Source organism: Papaver somniferum, chromosome 6, assembly GCF_003573695.1.
Source record: "Papaver somniferum cultivar HN1 chromosome 6, ASM357369v1, whole genome shotgun sequence".
NCBI classification, from domain to species: Eukaryota; Viridiplantae; Streptophyta; class Magnoliopsida; order Ranunculales; family Papaveraceae; genus Papaver; species Papaver somniferum.
The window spans coordinates 141,316,118-141,336,576 of record NC_039363.1 but is presented as its reverse complement, the minus strand read 5'-3'; the positions used below and the strand labels follow the sequence as shown (position 1 = coordinate 141,336,576).

Sequence of the window (20,459 nt, the reverse complement as noted above, 5' to 3'; positions counted from 1 at the left end):
AGCTGTTTGAGATCCGTTTTGATTTTGTAAATTTTTTCCAACAATTTTAAGGTGCTTGATTTTGCTATGGAGGTTGAAAAGAAGCGCTTTGATGATACCAACAAGCTTTTCAAATTTGAAGGGTTGCATTTCAGAAGATGGAAGCTGAGGATGTTCTTTTATCTCAAACTGATGAAGCTGCATATGATTGTGTTTGAGTGTTCATCCTGGAACCCTGAAACCTGTTGCTGATAAGACTGCCGCTGCTGCTGATGCTGGTGGTGCTTCTACCAATCCACCTCCTACCGGTGGTGCCAAAGAAGTTGTTCCTCAAACTCCTGAGGAGAAACAGAAGGCCATTGACAAATGGGTCGGTAATGACTTCAATTGCAAATACTACATTTGTAACGCATTATCTGATGATTTATATGAGTATTATTCAACTTTTGAAACTGCTAAAGACGTATGGGATGCATTACAGAAAAAATATGACACCGAAGAAGCTGGTTCAAAGAAATATGGTATGAGCCGGTATGTGAGATACCAAATGGTGGAGATAGATCAGTTGTTGCACAGGCTCATGAACTTCAAAAAATTTACCACGAAATTGTGGCCGAAGGTATGAAAACTGATGAACAATTTCAAGTTTCTGTAATGATTGACAAGTTACCACCTAGCTGGAAAGATTTTCGTAATACTTTGCGTCACAAGACTAAAGAAATTTCTCTTGAAAGTTTGATTGTTAATCTCAGGGTTGAGGAAGAAGCTCGGAAACAAGATAAGAAGGAAGAGATTCTCATTGTTTCTAACAATAAGACTCATCCCAGTTTGAAACCTAAGAAAAAGGATATGAAACCTAACCCGAACCAGAAGAAAGGAGGAGGAAGGCCTAATCAAAACAAGAACCAACACCCATCGAAAAATGGACATAATTCCAATTCTGAGTTTATTTGTTATACTTGTTGTAAACCAAACCACATGGCTAGGAATTGCAGGTTTAACAAGGAAAAGAATAACGCACAAGCTAATGTTGTGAATGATGTTATAATTTCCATGGTCTATGATCCAGAGTTCTACATGGTTGGTGGATCCGATGGATGGTGGATAGACAGTGGTGCTTCACGTCATTGTTGTTTTGATAGGTCCATGTTTAAGACTTATGCTGAAACCAAAGATAAGAAAGTGTTGTTGGGAGACTCTCACAGCACTATGGTGAAAGGTTCTGGTACGATAGAGTTGAAGTTTACTTCTGGGAAGACACTCATGCTGAAAGATGTCCTTCACACTCCATAAATGAGAAAGAACCTTGTTTCCGGCTATCTTCTCAACAAGGCTGGGTTGTTTCAAACTATTGGGTCTGATATTTACACTATAACTAAGAATAGGAGTTTTGTAGGAAAGGGTTATGCTACTGATAGAATGTTTAAGCTTAATGTTGATGCTACGAATACAATTGAATCTTCTGCTTATATGGTTTGCAATTTTAATGTTTGGCATGGTAGGTTTTGTCATGCGGGTAAAAAGTTAGTAAATAACATGAGCAAGTTAGGTGTCCTCCCTGAAGTTTTTGAAAATGAATTTGAAAAATGTGAATACTGCAGTCAAGCAAAAATAACCAAAACTTCACATAAATCTGTTGTAAGATAATCCAAACCACTAGACTTAATACATTCTGATTTGTGTGAATATGAAGGTATCCTAACTAGAAATGACAAGAGGTATATCATGACGTTCATTGATGATTGTTCTAATTATACTTATGTTTATTTTTTGAGCCATAAGAATGAAGCTATTAAAAAAATTTAAGATTTTTATTACTGAAATTGAAAATCAATTTGGTAGAAAAATTAAGAGGTTTCGTAGTGATAGAGGCACTGAATATGACTCTACTCCTTTTACTGAAATTTATCAAACTAATGGCGTAATACATGAAAGAACTGCTCCATATAATCCTCAAATGAATGGAAAAGCTGAAAGAAAGAATTGTACACTGACTGAACTTATTGTTGCTTGTTTGCTTAGTTCTGGTGCTGCTTCCCATTGGTGGGGTGAATGTTTATTGACTGTTTTCCATGTTTTGAATCGCATTCCCAATAATAAAACCAAGATATCTCCTTATGAAATCTGTAGAGATAGAAAACCTAATGTCTCTTATTTTAGAGTTTGGGGTTGTTTAGATTTCGTTAGAAAACCTGATCCTAAAAGACATAAGTTAGAAAGTAGAGCTTATGAATGTGTTTTTATTGGTTATGCTCAAAACAGTAAAGCTTATAGGTTCTTTGATATTAATAGTAAGGTTATTATTGAATCTATTGATGTTGATTTCTTTGAAGAGAGATTTCCTTTTAAATCTAGAAATAGTGGGGGTTCTTTACCTAGTACTTTACCTAGTTCTGATTCTGAACCTAGATTAGAAGAACCTAGAAGTGGAGAAACTAGGATCACTGAAGTTGAACCTAGACGTAGTAAAAGAGCTAGGACTGAGACAAAAGATAAAGATCCCGATTTTGAATTTTACGCTATAGAGGAAGAACCTTCTAATTTACAAGAGGCGTTTAGTTCTGCAGAGTCTAGTTTCTGGAAAGAAGCTGTAGATAATGAATGGGATTCTCACATGTCTAATGGAACTTGGTGTATGGTAGATTTACCTCCTGGTTGTAATCCTATAGGTTGTAAATGGGTTTTTAAAAGCAAACTCAAACCTGATGGAACAGTAGATAAACACAAGGCTATACTGGTTGCTAAAGGATTTAGGCAACGAGAAAACGTAGACTTTTTTGATACTTATTCTCCTGTTACTAGATTAACATCAGTACGTGTTTTGATTGCTGTTGCTGCTGTTCATAATCTTGTTATTCACCAAATGGATGTGAAAACTACTTTTCTGAATGGTGAAATAGAAGAGGAAATTTACATGGAACAACCTGAAGGTTTTGTAATTCCTGGACAAGAACAAAAAGTATGTAAGCTAGAAAAATCTCTTTATGGTTTGAAACAAGATCCTAAACAATGGCATGAGAAATTTGCTAATTTAATGATTTCAAATAACTTCAGAATAAATGAGGGTGACAAATGCATCTATTATAAATCTGAGAATGATGTGTGTGTGATTGTTTGCTTGTATGTGGATGATTTGCTGATATTTGGTTCCAATTTATCTGTTGTCAATGAAACTAAAAGCATGCTTAGTTCGAATTTTGACATGAAAGATTTGATTGAAGCTAGTGTAATCTTGGGAATCAAAATAACTAGAACTGATAGTGGTATTTCTTTAGATCAATCTCACTACATTGAAATTTTTTTGAGGAAGTATGAATATTTTGATTGTAAACCTGTTTGTACTCCTTTTGATCCTAATTTGAAATTGTTTAAGAATACTGGAGAAAGTGTTAGACAATCCGAATATGCTAGTATAATTGGAAGTCTGTGTTATGCAACTGATTGTACTAGACCAGACATTGCATATGCAGTGGCAGTTCTGTGCAGGTTTACCAGTAATCCTAGTTTGGAACACTGGGATGCTGTTGAGAGGGTTATGTGGTATCTGAAAAGAACCACAAACCTAGGATTACACTATAAGAGGTATCCCGCAGTCCTTGAAGGATTTAGCGATGCTAATTGGAATACTCTTTCGGATGATTCCAAGGCCACCAGTGGATATGTTTTTACTATTGCTGGGGGCACTGTATCTTGGAGATCAAAGAAACAGACAATTATAGCCCAATCTACGATGGAGGATGAATTGATGGCACTAGCAGCAGCTAGTGAAGAGGCAGGATGGATGAAGAGTCTGTTGTCAGACATTCCAGTATGGGAAAAACCGATACCAGCCACTTTGATCCACTGCGATAGTACTGCAGCTGTAGGTGTAGTAGAGAATTGTTATAATAACAATAAGAATCGACAGATACGTCTAAAGCACGACACAGTTAGAGAATTTCTCACAACTGGCGTTGTTAGAGTAGATCGTGTGAGATCTGAAGGAAACTTAGTTGATCCTTTGACGAAAGGATTAGCAAGAGAAAAGGTATGGAATACCTCTAAAAGCATGGGACTTTTTCCTGTTAGAAGTTGAGTAATTTATAATGGATACCCAACCTAGAAATAAGTTCAAATGGACTAGACGAAGTTATAAATGATATGATAGAGTCATGCATTCCGATAGCATGATATCCTGAAGTGGGAAACAGGATGAGTTTTTAACTCTTAATGATGTTTATAGCTCTTAAGTTAGAGTGGGATACACAGGAGTGTTCTTGATAGATTCACCTATACGAATGTGAAGGTGTGGCCACCTTCTATGAGAAATTGGGCATTTCTCTAGATCATTTGTTAAAAAGGGGGATAAGCACATGGCCTTAATGTGCGAACTTAAGGACTTTACTCTAGATATAGTTGTATGTGTTAAACAATCTAATATTAGTTAGAGTTCAAGACGCAAGTCACTCTAGTCACCTGGTACTTAGAAAGTTTAACACTATGCAGAGGTTCAAGTCGAAAGGCACCTTTGCAGATGCACAACTATACAACACTTGCTCAATGTTTTTAAAATATAAGTGGGGGATTGTTGGGAGATATATATATTTAAAAACATAGTTTTTTAATTTATATCAAACTTAGAGAAATAATGTGGTGGTATTATTTTGGGCTCCCACACTATAGACTTGGGTTCAAGTCTCACCCCATGCATTTGATTAGGTATATTTATATTATTTATTTAAATCCGGGAGAGCGGGGCCTTGAGGTCTTGGGAGGTCTGGTGATTCAGAAACTGATTTTTTGCAAATTTAACTCTTGATTTCCAAAAACGGTTTTTTCAACTTAATATTCTCCAATTAATTCTATTAATTTTTGGTAATTATATTGTTATCATTTTGTGACTGTTATGGAGGATTTTCAGTGAGCACTAATTGCAAAATTGATTTTCATTAAAACCATATTAATTTCTTTTGAGTTATAAAAGAACAGTTTCTAGAGAAGATGAAACACAATTGTTTTTCATCTATTTTGAGTTCTGAGCAAGTGTAGAAAGAGTTGTTGTTGGTTCGATTTCTCACACTGCAGAGAAATCAAACAAGAGAGTTATTAGTTGTTTTATCCCATAGGATTTTCGACAAGAATCGACTGCTAGCACACAATCAGGAGACAGAGTCGCGAAACACCTTAAAGATAGCAACCTAGTCCGCAACTCAGCTATTTGAGATCTGTTTTGATTTTGTAAATTGTTTCCAACAAACACCAAGTGCAGTTTGGAGTTGGGCTCTTTCGGGATCAATGAGAACATTGGCACAGACTTGGCATTCATACCAATTCTCCCTTTCAGGCAACTACATTTGGAAACTACTCCTGGCAGCAATCATTAACACGATATGGAGAGAGCGGAATTGTAAAATATTTGAAGAGAATTACATCTTCAAAACTGATGATGATCTTATTTATAAGATCAAATCTTCAATCATGTTTGGGCAGCGGCTGCAGGACATAAAATTCACTTAGAACTTCTTAAATGTTGTGTTATCTAATTGGCAAGCCATCTTCATGTAATCTATGTTTTTGTTCTCCGTTTTTTTTTCCTTCCATTGTCATTTACCACTGGTAGACCTCGGTGTACATTCCTCTTCTATTTTTAAATCTCCCTTTGGATAAAAAAAAGAAAGAAGAAAGTATATTTATGAAAACCAGCGACGAATTAATTTATGACGCCCCCTGTGCGTCACACAGGGTCCTACTCGCCGGTGTTGACCTAAACTCAAAATAAATTCCTGATTATATACGATATTATCATGCATGCCACGCATGTATCATAATCGTTGTATAAAGTAAGTATTGATTAAGTAATTTGGATTAATTCAATTGTTTAATGAAAGAAAAATGTTTGATATACTCATCCGTTTTGTAAGGCCCCAACTATGCATACACTCATCTTCTCTTACAAAATAAAATAAAATTAATGGTCACAATTAGTCCGATCGATTATAATGTAATGTGTGCGACAAGCCGATCAAATAAAAATATAAACGCGTGATGGAAGACCAATCTCAATTAGTGGTATCGGCATCAAATATGATTTTAGATCCTCATTGTCAGTCACTAACCAAATGTAATGGTTTGGTGACTAGTTTGCTAGTAATCATGCATTTTGTGATCGACTCTCATCATGATTAATACTCCCTCCGTCCCACTATTAAGTGACCTAGTTCAAATTTGCATAATTTTTAAGACAAACAAGGGGAAAAGTATTTTTAAACACTTTTTACAATTATATCCTTATGGATAATAAATAGTGAAATTTTGAAATGATTTATCTCTCAAACTACACCACGGATGTTCGCAAACTTCGTACCATTGAAAGGCATTTTAAAACACCTACGTAACGAATATAAACATGGCTATCAAATTATGCATATTTCTTATATTTCTTATAATCAATTAAAAGGATAATTTTAGAAATATCTCCTTGTTTAGTGATATAGGTCACTTAATGGTGGGACAAAATCTAAAAGTAACTAGATCATCTATTAGTGGGACGGAGGAAGTAATTTGTTGTCCCCGTGTAGGGATTACATGGTGATTACATACGAAAAGTTCCAACTTCGCAGCTAGTTCACCTACTTCCAACTTCAGCTAGCATTCCCGGTAAAGCTTTAACTTCAGCTGGTATTGCTTTTCAAGAGCCAAGACTCATCATTTCCTAAAGCCTAAAACTGTCTCACATATAGTTGATGTTCATCACACAACTTTTTTTTTTATTAAGAGAAGTGTGAAAGTGTTAGCTAGCAGCAGCAGTTCATTAAGAAGATATGTGGCATGACAAATTAACTAATGCAACTGTAACCTGGTAGAAAAATAGATTTTAGAATCAATAGGCATATGCATATGCATATCACATTGAGCAGAACAGGAGGTATGGATAATCTTATTGAGTTACGTATATATTTGTGATTTCGACTAATCCAGCTACAGTTAAAAGCCAAGACAAACATATTAAATGACTCGGGTTAAAAAATTTCTCAATAAATCAAAGGGGGGAAATATTAATATTAAATCACTAAGAAGATAATGCACATATGTAGTTTTTTCTTTTTTTTAAATGTTTGACTAATAATGTTACATCTAATATTAATATAAAAAATATATTATTAATATACTAGGAATTACTAATAGGTACCATTATAGTGTTCTTAGTTAGTGGCAGGTCCACCCATTAAAGCCTACTAATCAGAGGTCCATAATTAAAAGAAAACATGAAAATGGACCAAATTTTTTAAGCCCGGGTCATGTACACGTGCGGGACCAAAGATGTGTATTTCAAAAATTCCTAAAATAACCTTCACCTAAGAAATAACATTTTAAGTTTTTTATATTCTCGATCAAAAAAAATCAGATCGGTTTTCTTCTCTCCTTTCTCTTTCTTCTGCTGTTGTTGGTGCTGGTGAATTTAGACGTAGGGTTTTTGAAGGTCGCCCTCTTTTTGCAGGTATGTTATCTAATCTTTTCTATAATGTTTGTTTTTGTTTTCTGTTATCCTTTCAACTGAATCATAAAGATTAGATCGATTTCATGATTTTGGTAACTCGATTATAATGATGTTCTCTATGTTAGTGATTTCTGTGATTTACATTGTTTATATTTCTATTTGTGAATTGTTTTTTTTGTTTTTGTTTTTATAAATCTTCTTTGTGATCGTTTGATTCCGTTGTTTCTCATAGATTCTTAAAAAAGTGAGAGATCTATGCTTTCGATTTCATTATCTTTCTGTTTTTGCTTCAAAATCAGGCTTGTTTATACTTTCAGATCGTATTATCCAGCAATACATATACGGAATACTCATAAAGCTCGGTCGTTTTTGTTCTTTTTTTATGAATCTTGTTCATATTTATTCTGTTATTTGGTTAGATTATCATGTTTTTAATGATTTTAGCTATCGATTTTATTATTTTTATGTTTTCGATTTGTTTGTACTTTCAGATCGTATTATCCATCAGTACATATATGGAATACTCATAGAAACTGCTCTTAGATTCTGGTTCTTTCATAGATCTCTCATTTTTTTAGTTTGATCCATCAGTACGTATGTGAAATACCGTATTATGTGCTTCGATTCTGTTGTTCTCATAGATTTTTAATTATTCTTGTCATGAAGTTGATTTGTAGTTCATGAAACTGCAGTACATATATGACATACTCATAGAAACTTCTCTTAGATTTTTGTTTCTTTCATAGATCTCTCACTTTTTTAGTTTGATCCATCAGTACATATGTGAAATACCACATTATGTGCTTCGATTCTGCTGTTTCTCATAGATCCTTAATTATTCTTGTCATGCAGTTGATTTGTAGTTCATGAATCTGCAGTACATATATGGCATACTCATAGAAACTGCTCTTAGATTCTGTTTCTTTCATAGATCTCTCACTTTTTTTAGTTTGATCCATCATTACATATGTCAAATACCATATTACGTGCTTAGATTCTGCTATTTCTGATAGATCCTTAATTATTCTTGTCATGCAGTTTGATTTCTAGTTCATGAATCTGCAGTACATATATGGCATACTCATAGAAACTGCTTCTAGATTCTGTTTTTTTCATAGATCTCTCACTTGTTTTAGTATTGAGCCATCAGTACATATGTGAAATACTGTGTATTAATACTGTTACATCTTTGTCACATTTACAGGTTCAAAACATGTCTGATGCTGAGTGATCCAATCCAAATACTTACTCCTATGCATACATCTATTATAAGCATCATCATTTTGCCTTCCTTCTGGCAACCAGGCTATGTAATGCTGGTATTAATTGATAGTCCCGACAGTTCCTTCATAAATGCCTTTCTACATGGATCAGAGAGTGCACCAGCTCATTGTATACTGATGTCTACTTTCCGAATGATTCATACACAGGTTTGTACTCGCCATTTTCTTTGTGCTTTCTCTTTGTGTTTTCATGAATCTTCAGTACATATGTCACATACTGATAGGAAGTGCTCTTTGTTATGTTTGATTCAGTACGTATATGAAATACTGAAATAAATGATCTTTGTTACGTTTGATTCAGTACTGGAATTGGATATGAAGATGATCTGGAGCTGCAGTTCAGAACTTATTGCAAGAAATGACAGATTTTGAATGATAGGAACAAGAGTTGCTATTGGTTCAGATTTGCAAGCTTGTGAAATTGGTGGTGGTCTTGATAAAGTTACAAATTGGTTGTGATGTGTGTTTGAAAGAAGGTGTGCTGAAAATGGATTTGGAGGAACATAGAAGGTTGGGTTGCTGATGTAAACTGAAGATACATATGAGATAGATGAGGAATTGTATGTGGTGATTACTGTGAACAAAATCAGTGGATGAGATGTTCGTCTCAATGGGTTTATGAAGATGGTAGTGCTGTGTAAACAGGGAAGAAGAACAAGTCTGTGTTGCAACTGAATTGAAATGACAATGGTGTTGATGTAGCTGTTGCAGTTGTGGTTTAAGCTAAGAAGATTGTGATGCAGCAAGAGAGAAGATTACTGAGAAATAAAATAGTAGAAGTACTCAAATTTGTAAACAGTGTAGCAGATATGTACTCAAATTTGTAAACAGTGTAACAGATATGTACTCAAATCTATGGTCCTTTATATGTTTTAATTAAATTTGGACCTCCAGATAAATAAAATTCTGATTTGGTAGAAGTATGTTATTTCACACGTACTTAGGATAAGAGTAAAATCCAGTTGGACCCTACTATAAATAACCTTATGGGCTTAGGACCAAACAAGAAATTTTCCATTAATATAATCCAGTTTAGACTAAACACATGAAAAATCAAGAAAGCTCATACTCGCTTTCCCCACCCATGCATCTATAAAAGCACTTCGGTTTCTACCATAATCGATCAAAAAAGCCACAGTTAACTCCTACCAACAGTGCTAATATAAAATCTCTCAGTCATTTCTTTCTTTTTCTCATAAATTAACTCTCTATATTTATTGATCAGTATGGGTGATATTGCTTTCGATTTTGAGAAAGAATCGGACGTATTCGAATTTGTTGTAAAAAAGGGTCATGGTGTTAAAGGCTTAGCTGATACTGGTTTAACAACTGTACCACCAAGGTATATTCATCCACCATCAGAGCGTATCGATCGTAAAGACACAATCGATTCTGCACCTTTTTTAAGTTCTCCTATCGACATATCAGCTTTGCTAGAAGAAGGTGATGTTGATAGTGAGAAGAGGAGTGAAGTCAGTAAGAAGTTGTGTGAAGCTGCTGAAAAACTGGGGTTTTTTCAAGTAGTCAATCATGGTGTTTCTCACGAAGTTATGGAGAATGCTAAACGTGCTGCTCATTTTTTCTTCAACCAGCCCCGGGAGAGAAAACTGGCTTACTCTAAAGAAAACTCACCATGCCCAACCCATGTTTTTTGCGGTACCAGCTTCTCCCCTCAAGCTGAAAAATCCTTGGAATGGAAAGATTATTTAAGCATGGTCTACATTTTTGACGATGAACATGTTCGAAAGTTTTGGCCTGAGGAATGCCGGTACGTGTTCAATCTTTTTATTTCTTTTGTGAAACCGTAACTAGATAAGCTTAGGTGACTGTAAATCTTTTGCCGGAGATTCTCTAGCATGGATGCTACTGCCATCTAAGAACAGTTCAAGGGTTTAGATTTTTTTTTCCGTAAATTATTAATAATTTTTTTAGATGTACATAGTCCGTTAGTTTTGTAGTATATATTATCCACCATGCACTTTCGTTTCCATTAATTAGCGGTGATAATGAAGAAAATTAAGCTCATTTTTGTTAGCCAATTATGCAATGGAAGACAGACTTATGATTAAAAAGTTAGGTTTAAATCATATTATACATAAAAGTTCAACAAAGACGTGTAAACACAAAAAATATATGAGTGCCCTGGATTAGGTAAGGAATTTAAATCAGGCGGCCCTTTCCTTGCCAACTCTGTTTGCACTTAGCAGTGTGCACTATAATGGTCAAACTCGGTCAATCTTAGTTCATGTGATTTTGACATACCAACTCTGAATGGCTTTGTAGGGATGCTGCTGTTGCTTATCTAAAATCAGCCGACAAAATGATACTTGCCATGTTGAGTGCCCTCCTAAAAGGATTGGGTGTAGAAATTGATGACTCCACGATCCGTTCCTACACTGGTGCTAGAGCTGTAAACATGAATTTCTACCCACCTTGTCCAAATCCTGATCTAACGGTTGGTGTCGGACGACACTCTGATCTTGCTGCCCTCACTATTCTCTTACAAGATGATATTGGTGGTCTCTTTGTTAGGGCTCAAGATAAAGGGTGGATTGAGATCCCACCGGTAGAAGATGCACTCGTCATCAACGTTGGTGACACCCTAGAGGTATATACATATATGCATGACTTCAAAATTAGTGAGTCGATTCGGTCATAACTCAGACCTAATGACCGAACCCATTCGTTAACTTTCTTTTCTGAATTGACCCGACAAGCATCGATTATGAATTAACAACAATATCTTGAAATCTCTCACTAATACAAGCAATTGGTTTACATCCTACTAAATCTTGTCCACATATGCTTGAACCATTCATAACAACAACGACAAGGTTTTAAATTTCAATCCAAATAGCTGCTAAAATGATGTCATGTGAGATTTCTTGCAAGATTTATCTTGTTATAATCATACTTAATATATTTTGATGTTCACAAGTTTGATTGAGAAATGAATCAATTTGTGTTGCAGATACTGAGCAATGGTAGGTACAAGAGTGCTGAACACAGGGCATTGGCAAGTAACACAAGAGCCAGGGTTTCGGTGCCTATTTTCGTGAGCCCAATTCCTCCGACCCCCATAGGACCACTTCCAGGGCTGGCTGAGAAAGACGGGAAGACGGTGTACAGACAGATGTTGTTTGGGGAATACATGGAGAACTATTTTGGAAATGGTCATCAAGGCAAAGCTACACTAGATTTTGCTAAAGCCTATCTGCCTCAACCAAAATTTAATTTACTCGACGATAGATGAATCACAATTATACTACAAGTATTAATAAACATAAAATAAAAAAAATTAGTGTGGTAGTTGGATTAAAAAGAATACTTCGTAAACTAAGTTTATATTTGTTACCGAATAAACCAGTGATTATCGAGAAAAATCAAGTTTCTTGTTGTGTGAACGTTTGTGTTTTTGAGTTCGTGGAACTAGATTTTGAGATGGTAAAGCAGTAAATTGGGAAGAATGTTAAATGATAATTAGTTCATATGTTTCATCCGATTTCGAGCCGTTCTGCACAATAGAAGAAAGTGACAGAATTAGCATGAATTATTTGTAAAAGAACATTAAAAAAAGGCCACCAGCAAGCATGCTAGGAATTTATGCCAAAGTTTCAAGAAGAAAAATGGTTCGGCAACATGTTGTCTTATAGATAGATTATCGTTACCAAGACTTTTTATGCCAGAGAAAGACGCAAATTCTGACGACGCTAGCAATTGACTAGATTCTAGCGCACGATAGCTGTACCTACTCCCAGGCCTCAATCGACGTACAAACGACCCACACACAGTGATACAATAATAGTTAAGCTTATCCATAAACTGGGACCGGATAGGCATTTAGCAACGCGCATTTATATGGCGAGGTGTCCGCAAGGACTGCAATCTACTAAAGGCGGGGGCATAAAAGGGCCCAAACCGAGAAGCATTTGGGGCCGTAATGATGCCATTTAGTTTGTTTATTTGTTAATGGAAATCAATGGCATTTAGTAAGGTTGTATTGAAAGTGGAAAGTGGGGCATGTGATGTGTCTCTATTGCAGTTTGGATGAAGTGCTCAACCAGTGCACTTCCTTCCTGTAAACCTTAAATGGTCTTCCTATTATGTCTTCCATGCAGTCATATGAATTCACTCTTTGCCGCTACTATTTCCATGCCCACCAACTTTGCCCATTTGTAGCAAGATCAACTAGTTTCTTTCAGTCATCGCTCCATCACAAATTCACAACTCTTCACCTACAAATACGCCAACCTTGGAGGGCATTAGGACAAGAACCTATAATTAGATAAACTGCTTGAGGTTTTGAGTTATTTTGTATTTTGTATGTTCGTTCAAAATGATATTTTGGTTGAATTCGCTTACACTTGGCCCAATTTGGTTATGCACCTGCAAGGCTGCAACCCTTGCAGTCAACATGTTACAAAACCAGCTTCTTCATTCCAAAAATACAGAACAAAGTAAAACGTAAAATTGATATCCATAAAATAGCATTGAACTACTAATGTGATAAAAAAGACAAAATCTTAAATACAAAGATTTCTATAATTGAGTTTCATAAAAGTCCAGAGCATTTGCACATTTATATGGTGTGAAATTCAGCTAAAAATGATTGACAGTCTACCAAACTCTAGTATATGCTAACCTGGCTGTTCTGAAAGTCCTTGTGCAAGAACCACCATGGCCCAGATTTGGACATAAATCTGAGAAAAACAAACATAAAAGGAACCATCATATATTTAGATACTTGTAAATCTATGTCGATCTCTAACTGCCTCTTCTCCAGTAAATTTACTACTACTTATACTCCTATTTACCAAAAACGGGAGCAACTTCACTACCACTGCCAATAAATTCTTATAAGAGAGCAGCAATTTCAAACATGCCGATCATGGTAAAAATTATCAAGAAAAGAAAGTGTGATCACATAGCAAACTGCAAAAGAGACGCGGAATCTGAGAAACCCAATGATTACCTCATTAATCCTGCCACCATACGTAAACCCATGAAAAGACTCAAACCCATCCAAACTCCAGGAAGACCATAAATTGGAGGAGCGTACAGCAAAAATGCAGAAGTTACACTTCCAACCAGCATCTGTAAAACAAATCAATATTACTCGAGGAAAATAATTTATTAAATACAAAAGAAAAGAAAAGATCCATAAATATAACACCATACAGATTAAGCAAGTAAGTCTCAGGATTTATGATAAGCAAAGGTTACCATAGACTGAGCTGCATATTTGAAATCTGAAACACCATAGTGGAGACCATCACAAACAAAAGCTAATGCATTGAGCGGCTGACTAGCACAGACAAACTGTAAAAAATGCACACATCAAGATCAAGTTGAAAAGTTAACATATTGACTAGTCAACAGTGAAAAAATAGGTAGGGTATAACAGACATACCAGTATCCCTGATCTAGCAATTGCTAGAACTTCAGCGTCACTAGTGAACAATGTGGCAATTTTACCAAAAGATGCACCAAGTATGATAGTTAAGGCGAGACCCGAAAACAGTCCTGTCTGAAAAAGTTACATGGTCACCGAAGGAAACTCATGCTAATACCATAACCAAAGAGGAGAAGCTAAAAGTACATCATGATATAACAAAAGAAACTTTTCATGTTTAGAACTATTAAATGGCCTCAAACAAAAAAAAAAAATTACCTTCAAAACGAGAATGGTAATTTCTTTCACTCTACTGTAATCACCTTCTGAGTAGGAACTTGCAATCATAGCCTATCGATTATAGGAAAAAAATTAATACATGAAAGTTTAGGAAGTGAAGTCTTGCACGCTCATATATTACAAAGGTAAACTTATGACTCGTTAATAGCAATGTCTTTAGTTAATATATGATTCTCAATTTGACCTACGTTTTGAAATTATGAACAAAAAAGAACAAGAAAAAGTGTAACAAAAAACCCACTGAAAGAGGAAATGAATTAAAATTGACAGAGCAGAAAATGGAGAGTACAACGGTATACCTGAGCAGATGAAGCCAGGGCATCTGCAAGGAGGGATACTGCCAACCACACCTGGAAGCATATTTGATGAGCCGCCATTCGCAATGGACCTTGACGTGCAGCCATGGATGTCCCTAACGTCACAGACCCAAGGACAGCAAGAGTTCTCCCCATAAGGAAACCACCTGAAAGGAGCAGAAAGTTTCAAACATAGACAAATGTTTGCAGTCTACAGAAAAGAAAATTGCATATTCTATGACATCAAAGAATGTTTTTAAATAAAATAAAAAAAGAAAAGAGCTTTTGCCTGCTATGTGGAAATGCCTAGGTATTGATCACTTCATTTTTAGATGCAAAAAGAACGAAAGGAAAATACATAGAAACCAACCCAGCTACTAGTTAATAATTAGCACCAATAATAAACACTAACCGGATTTTACGTAGCCACCAAACTGCAGATTTTCCATCTTAGGCGGCAGTAATATAACCTTCTTACTAAGAATCCAGATTAACAAAATGGTGGTGATATACCTGAAACATTTCGAAAGGAACATAAAAAATAGAACATGCTAAAAAGGTGTGCATTTGTTATGTCAGCCAAGGTACCATAATGCATACCATGGATGGACGCAATACATGCACCCAAAGTTTCAGATGCATTTTAATAGATACTGCAGTATAATTTTTGTATAGCGTAAGCAGGGGTTCAGAGTTGACAATAAGTGTGAGAAATTTAGAGTGGAAGATGATAGAATGTGGAAGGACATACTGAGATGAAACAGTGGCAATGGCTGAACCAATTACACCCAGACCAAATGTATACATAAGCAATGGAAACAAAAATACAGCCACAAGGTTGCCAACTCCTGCACATAGATTAAGATATCAGTTGGGGAAAAAATGAAGAGTGAAATACACAGAAATTTATATATGCTATATGTTTAACAAATATGCAAGTAAACATTATTGATGACAGTGAAACATGCTTGCCTAGACAGAGCAAAGGAGTCTTTGTATCTTTAAAACCACGAAAGATGCCTTGAAGTGCTAAAGACAGAACGACTGCAGGAGCACCAATTGCCCTCAGTTTCAAAAATCTTTCTGCTGGAATCCGCATGGACGAAGCCTGTTCAGAAAATGAGGTTTAAGATACACTCCTCCCCTGTAAACGGAAAATAATGTATAAGAAGAGTCGAAGAACTGTAGGACGAAAGGAAGAAAAGTGAAAACATTACTACAGATCATTTTCGTATATACTGGAAGAAAAAATTCATTTCTATAAACCCTTAAGAGGCGAGGGGAAGGAGATACTGTGGCATGTCGGTACGAAACATTAAGCAACATTGTAGTATGTCAATGTGGAACATAAGAAAAATGGTCAAATCATTTATAACTTACTGGCGACACGCCCATCAACGTTAAGAAGAATCCAGATCCAATATACAATGATATAGCCTCAAAAACACCGATTCCAACAGCTAATAATAGTGCGGTGGATACTGATGCTAATTGCTTTTTCTCAGGAACTTCAAGAGGCCTGCCATTATTACTTTCTTTCTGGAAAGACCCATCTGCTACCAGCGCTTGAATTAGATAAGAAACGAAACTACTCAGATTTTGATTGCTAAATACATGTGAACTAGTCCCTGCACCCCGTTTAAACTGTTGATTACTCACCTGAAGCAGATTCCTTAGCTGCAGCTTTTGAAATGTCTTCTGCCACGAATGAAGTTGCAATACCAAGAAGAGGAATATTGAATAACTTTGATATTACGTTGAAGATTGATACAGAGATACCAGCAGAAGCCAACTCCAAAGGACCTATTGGAATTAGTTATATTGGGTGATGAGAAACTACCAATTCAAGTTTAACCTCTATATTCAAAGCAAGTGAACAATCATGAAAATAAAGACGCAATATGTCTATATCCAGGAAATGTAATCAACAAAATAACTGCATCATCAAGACTTCTCCAGTAACCATGTTCGGATGCAAGACTTTAAATATGAATCGGCGACGAACAAAGATTTGTTGGGAAACTAGCTACAGTTGAAAGATTTCAAATTGATTTTTCATCAAAACCATGTTCCTCCAAAATCCTGGATTCAAACACATCATATGAGGTGTGAAAAGTGAAATATAAAAAGGGAAAAATTCTTACCAAAACTACCAATATAAGCTGTCTCCATCAGTTGTGCTAAAGGATCGATTGCTTGTCCACCAAATGCTGGCAAAGAAAGACCAACAAGTTCTTGTGTGACACTTAGATTACTTGAACTACTTATCAGATTCTCCGCCAACTTTCTGCAAATCAAACAAAACAATTTCGTAACCAATCAATACAAAACCACTAACCCGTTACCACTGAGAGCTACATTCTCATACAAAATTGATTCTTTTTTTTTTTTTTTGCAATATGATGCACATAAAGTGTCAACACTTACTCAGTTCCTTGCTTGAAACTTTTTGGAACATCCCCACTCTCTTCCTGTACTCTGAATTTCTCCTCCACATTACCCAAATCAGAATCGGAAACCTGATTTCTAACCACTAGAAACCCCGTCTTTCTACTAGGAGTTATCCGCAAAGAAAACAACTGTGCTTGGCTAGCCGACATGGTTTCACCACAAGAAAACCCTACTTTCTTAAGACCATTGGTAGAATGAATTCCATTAGTCTTATCCATCAATGTAAGGTGATTCCTTTGCGTTCTAACAGCACAAAAAGGTGTTGAAAATGCAGCCATTCTCTTAATAGGTTTACTAGTTAGTCCATTACTGGGTGAACCGTGCATATACGTACTCGCCATCTTATAACTCTCAACTAAATTTGCTTGGGTTGCTTCAAATGAAAATGAAAACTGCAGATATTGAAAGATTGTCTATATTAAAAACAAATCCAGAAGATTCAGATTATTAACCAAAAATTATCTGTCTCTATCCCTCAAATTGAGTAAAAAATTAGAGAAGAATCTGAACATCAATCAGAATTGTTCAAGAACAAGAATTGAGAAGGGAAAAAAAGGGTTTAATTACCTGATTATTTATTATTTATCTAGGGTTTTAGTTTGTGACATCAAAAAAATTGATAAACCCTAGCGGAGAATGTAGGAATAAAACAAGACGGATTCCTAGAAACGACAGCCTGATGTTTGAACTTCTTCACGAGGAGGAACTGAAGTTGGTTAACTAGGTGTTTTGTCTCGAGTTACATACTTAGCTGTGAGATGAGATGACATTAAGTGCGTATCCGTAGCACAGGATTTTACCACGTGGAGTTGGTATCACCGGCACAAGATCCTACACGATCCCACCCGACAACCAATTTTTTTTTGATGGAAAGGGTTAATGCCTCGAAATTTCATTCATATGAAATTGCTTACGGTAGTATCGATTACATCAATAAACAGATTAAGATGGATAATACAACGTTTACATAACTCGAAACTTAAAGAAACGAATAATGAAAAAATCAATAAATATCCATAATCTGACAAGGAATTCAATGTAATTTTAGTGGTATTTAACCATTTTTGTTGATCAACAATGGTGTCAAACCTTTGTACTTGATGTTCACCGTAGAACTTTGATGCTTCTATAAAAAAAAAAGTGATATACTCATACTGCTCCGATCGATTTCGATATTTGTTGATCTTGTTTGATGAATTGATCAATACTTTGTCGAAGGTGGATCGTCCTTGTATTGTGTTCGATAACAATGAAGCACCACCAAAATAAGCTATAATAAACCACTCCAAGAATGTAAGAGAATACAGATCGACAAGATGTTGTCATCTGATTTTATTTATAATACATAAATATAGAAACCTAAATTACTCTGCCTGGATCTTAAGTTATAATCTTGATCCGGGCAGAAACCTAAATAGAAATAAAGATGACGAGTAAAATAATTAAAGTTGAAAACAATGAATTAAGGTTGAAGATGAAGGAATTGAAGTGGTTGATGAATATAACTGTCCCTAAACAAGAAGGGAGTTGCAGACCCCAACAACCAATTTTAGCCGGTCCAGGATGGTCCAAGACGATTCCTTATTTTATTTCACGTATTTGCAAGTTGCTACATTAGAGCAACTCAATGGGCACAACAAAGGTAGATTTGCGCATTATACACTACAGTGTGGCTGGCAAACCATTAAAACGGATGAGCGAACCCCTGAATACAAAGGTTTGTCCATCCTGTCTCAGATTGAGTCGATCGATTCAATCTGAGACGAACAGTTCCATCAGTATCGGTCGGTCTCTTCTGAGCCGAGAGTCGTCTCACACAGAGCCGACTGGTTCATGTTGATACGACAGCGGCTAGTCCATTCAACGGCTATGAATCCGTTCCCTATAAATTAGGTTGATTACAACTCCAAAATCACATCTTCTCCACAATATACACTTACAAATTTTTCATAATTTCACTTCAATCTTCATTACTCAATCTCAAAAAATGGCTACCTGAGTTCATTGTCCTAGGTTTTCTTTGGAAGAAGATTTAGCAATTTGCACAACTTATGTTTCTCAAACAAGAAATGGTATCCACAGTGTTATGAATTTTACGCAAGCAACTTTTTGGCAACAAGTTTTTGCAATGTTCACTGTAGAAACGGGAACCTGAGGGACCGTGACTTTAATGGACCGTGTCATCATTTTCAAATAATTTCTCATTCTGTCCACCAATTTCTTGCTATGGTAATGCAAGTTAATCGAAACAAGATTAACAGTGAAACTGAAGATGAAGTGATCCAAAGAGCTAGAGCGATGTGGCATCAAATTAACGGGAGACCTTTTTAGTTGTTAGCTCATACTAACGTCCTTAGAGCTCTTCACAGGTTCAACCCCTTCTACACTCTATATGCTCCTCCAGCCGCTCCAGAAGTTGCTCCTCTAGATGCACCACAAGTCGCTCCTCCAGACGCTCCATGAATGAGGATGTTTTATTGCTTTCATTCTATGATTTAATAGTAATTAAGTCTAATGTAATATTTAATGAAAAGTAATGTGAGGTTAATGTAAGGTTTAATGAAATCTAATGTTGTTTGATATAAACATAAAAGTGGTGCAAATACATAGACATTTCCATTAATTAAGTTAATGTCAACATTACAATGGTGGAATCAATTCATACACTCAACCAATCTACTCCAACTTAAAACACGAAGGACATTACCATAATTGTTTCCCATATGTGTCTTCTTTTGTAGAAGTGTGCAAATTCATAAAAAGTTTGCAACCAAGGCTTGAGTATTCACTAACCATTTGTTTTGTAAACTCTACTTCTCTGCAGTGATTGGGTTGTGGCTTCTTCAACCTGACTTTAAGCTTCAAGTTTCTCCAAGATGTTGCTAGCTTGTTATCTTCTTGCTCCTTAATAACATCAGCTAACTTTCGTGGTTCTGCGCGGCAGTTACGATCTTGACATTGCAAATACCTGATATTTTCTGGTTGTGATTCAACGATCATTCTATTAGCTGAAGAACCAACTTGTGGACACTTGGAATACATCCAAGGGAATTTTGCATGAGACTATGGTCATCCATGAAACATAATGGACAAACCTCTTGTTCTTTCACACATAGTATTTATTTTCCTTTGCTTTTGGAAAACATTGTTTTGGATGAAGAATATGTGGAGAATATTGGATAAAATATTGGAAAACAATTTCGGATGAGAATGTTTTTGGTTGTCTACTTAGCCATAGCTAGCTTGATTGACCCGAGTCTTCCCATCAATACATTAAAAAT

At 35.7% G+C, this 20,459-nt stretch overlaps 2 protein-coding genes across 6 annotated transcripts; one reads left to right on the top strand and one right to left on the bottom strand.

Annotated features, from left to right (window-relative positions):
- Positions 1 to 9,845: 9,845 nt before the first annotated feature.
- Positions 9,846 to 12,143, top strand: LOC113289572 (feruloyl CoA ortho-hydroxylase 1-like). The gene is made up of 3 exons (XM_026538864.1): positions 9,846 to 10,507; positions 11,023 to 11,347; positions 11,711 to 12,143. Exons 1-3 carry the CDS (start codon positions 9,966 to 9,968, stop codon positions 11,990 to 11,992), a joined length of 1,149 nt encoding a protein of 382 aa, XP_026394649.1. The 5' UTR covers positions 9,846 to 9,965; the 3' UTR covers positions 11,993 to 12,143.
- Positions 12,139 to 17,873, bottom strand: LOC113289571 (protein DETOXIFICATION 45, chloroplastic-like). Of its 5 annotated transcripts, none has more exons than XM_026538858.1 (15): positions 17,746 to 17,873; positions 17,155 to 17,570; positions 16,872 to 17,014; positions 16,387 to 16,530; positions 16,108 to 16,292; positions 15,700 to 15,835; positions 15,479 to 15,575; positions 15,140 to 15,240; positions 14,731 to 14,894; positions 14,411 to 14,482; positions 14,150 to 14,266; positions 13,963 to 14,058; positions 13,712 to 13,833; positions 13,382 to 13,439; positions 12,139 to 12,253 (listed from the first exon to the last, which is right to left on the bottom strand). In XM_026538858.1, exons 2-15 carry the CDS (start codon positions 17,517 to 17,519, stop codon positions 12,209 to 12,211), a joined length of 1,845 nt encoding a protein of 614 aa, XP_026394643.1. In that variant the 5' UTR covers positions 17,520 to 17,570; positions 17,746 to 17,873; the 3' UTR covers positions 12,139 to 12,208. The 5 variants fall into 5 exon arrangements, with proteins under 5 accessions (XP_026394643.1, XP_026394647.1, XP_026394644.1 ...); XM_026538862.1 differs by having other exon boundaries at positions 16,108 to 16,280; XM_026538860.1 differs by lacking the exon at positions 12,139 to 12,253 and adding an exon at positions 12,349 to 12,974.
- Between the last annotated feature and the right edge of the window lie 2,586 nt (positions 17,874 to 20,459).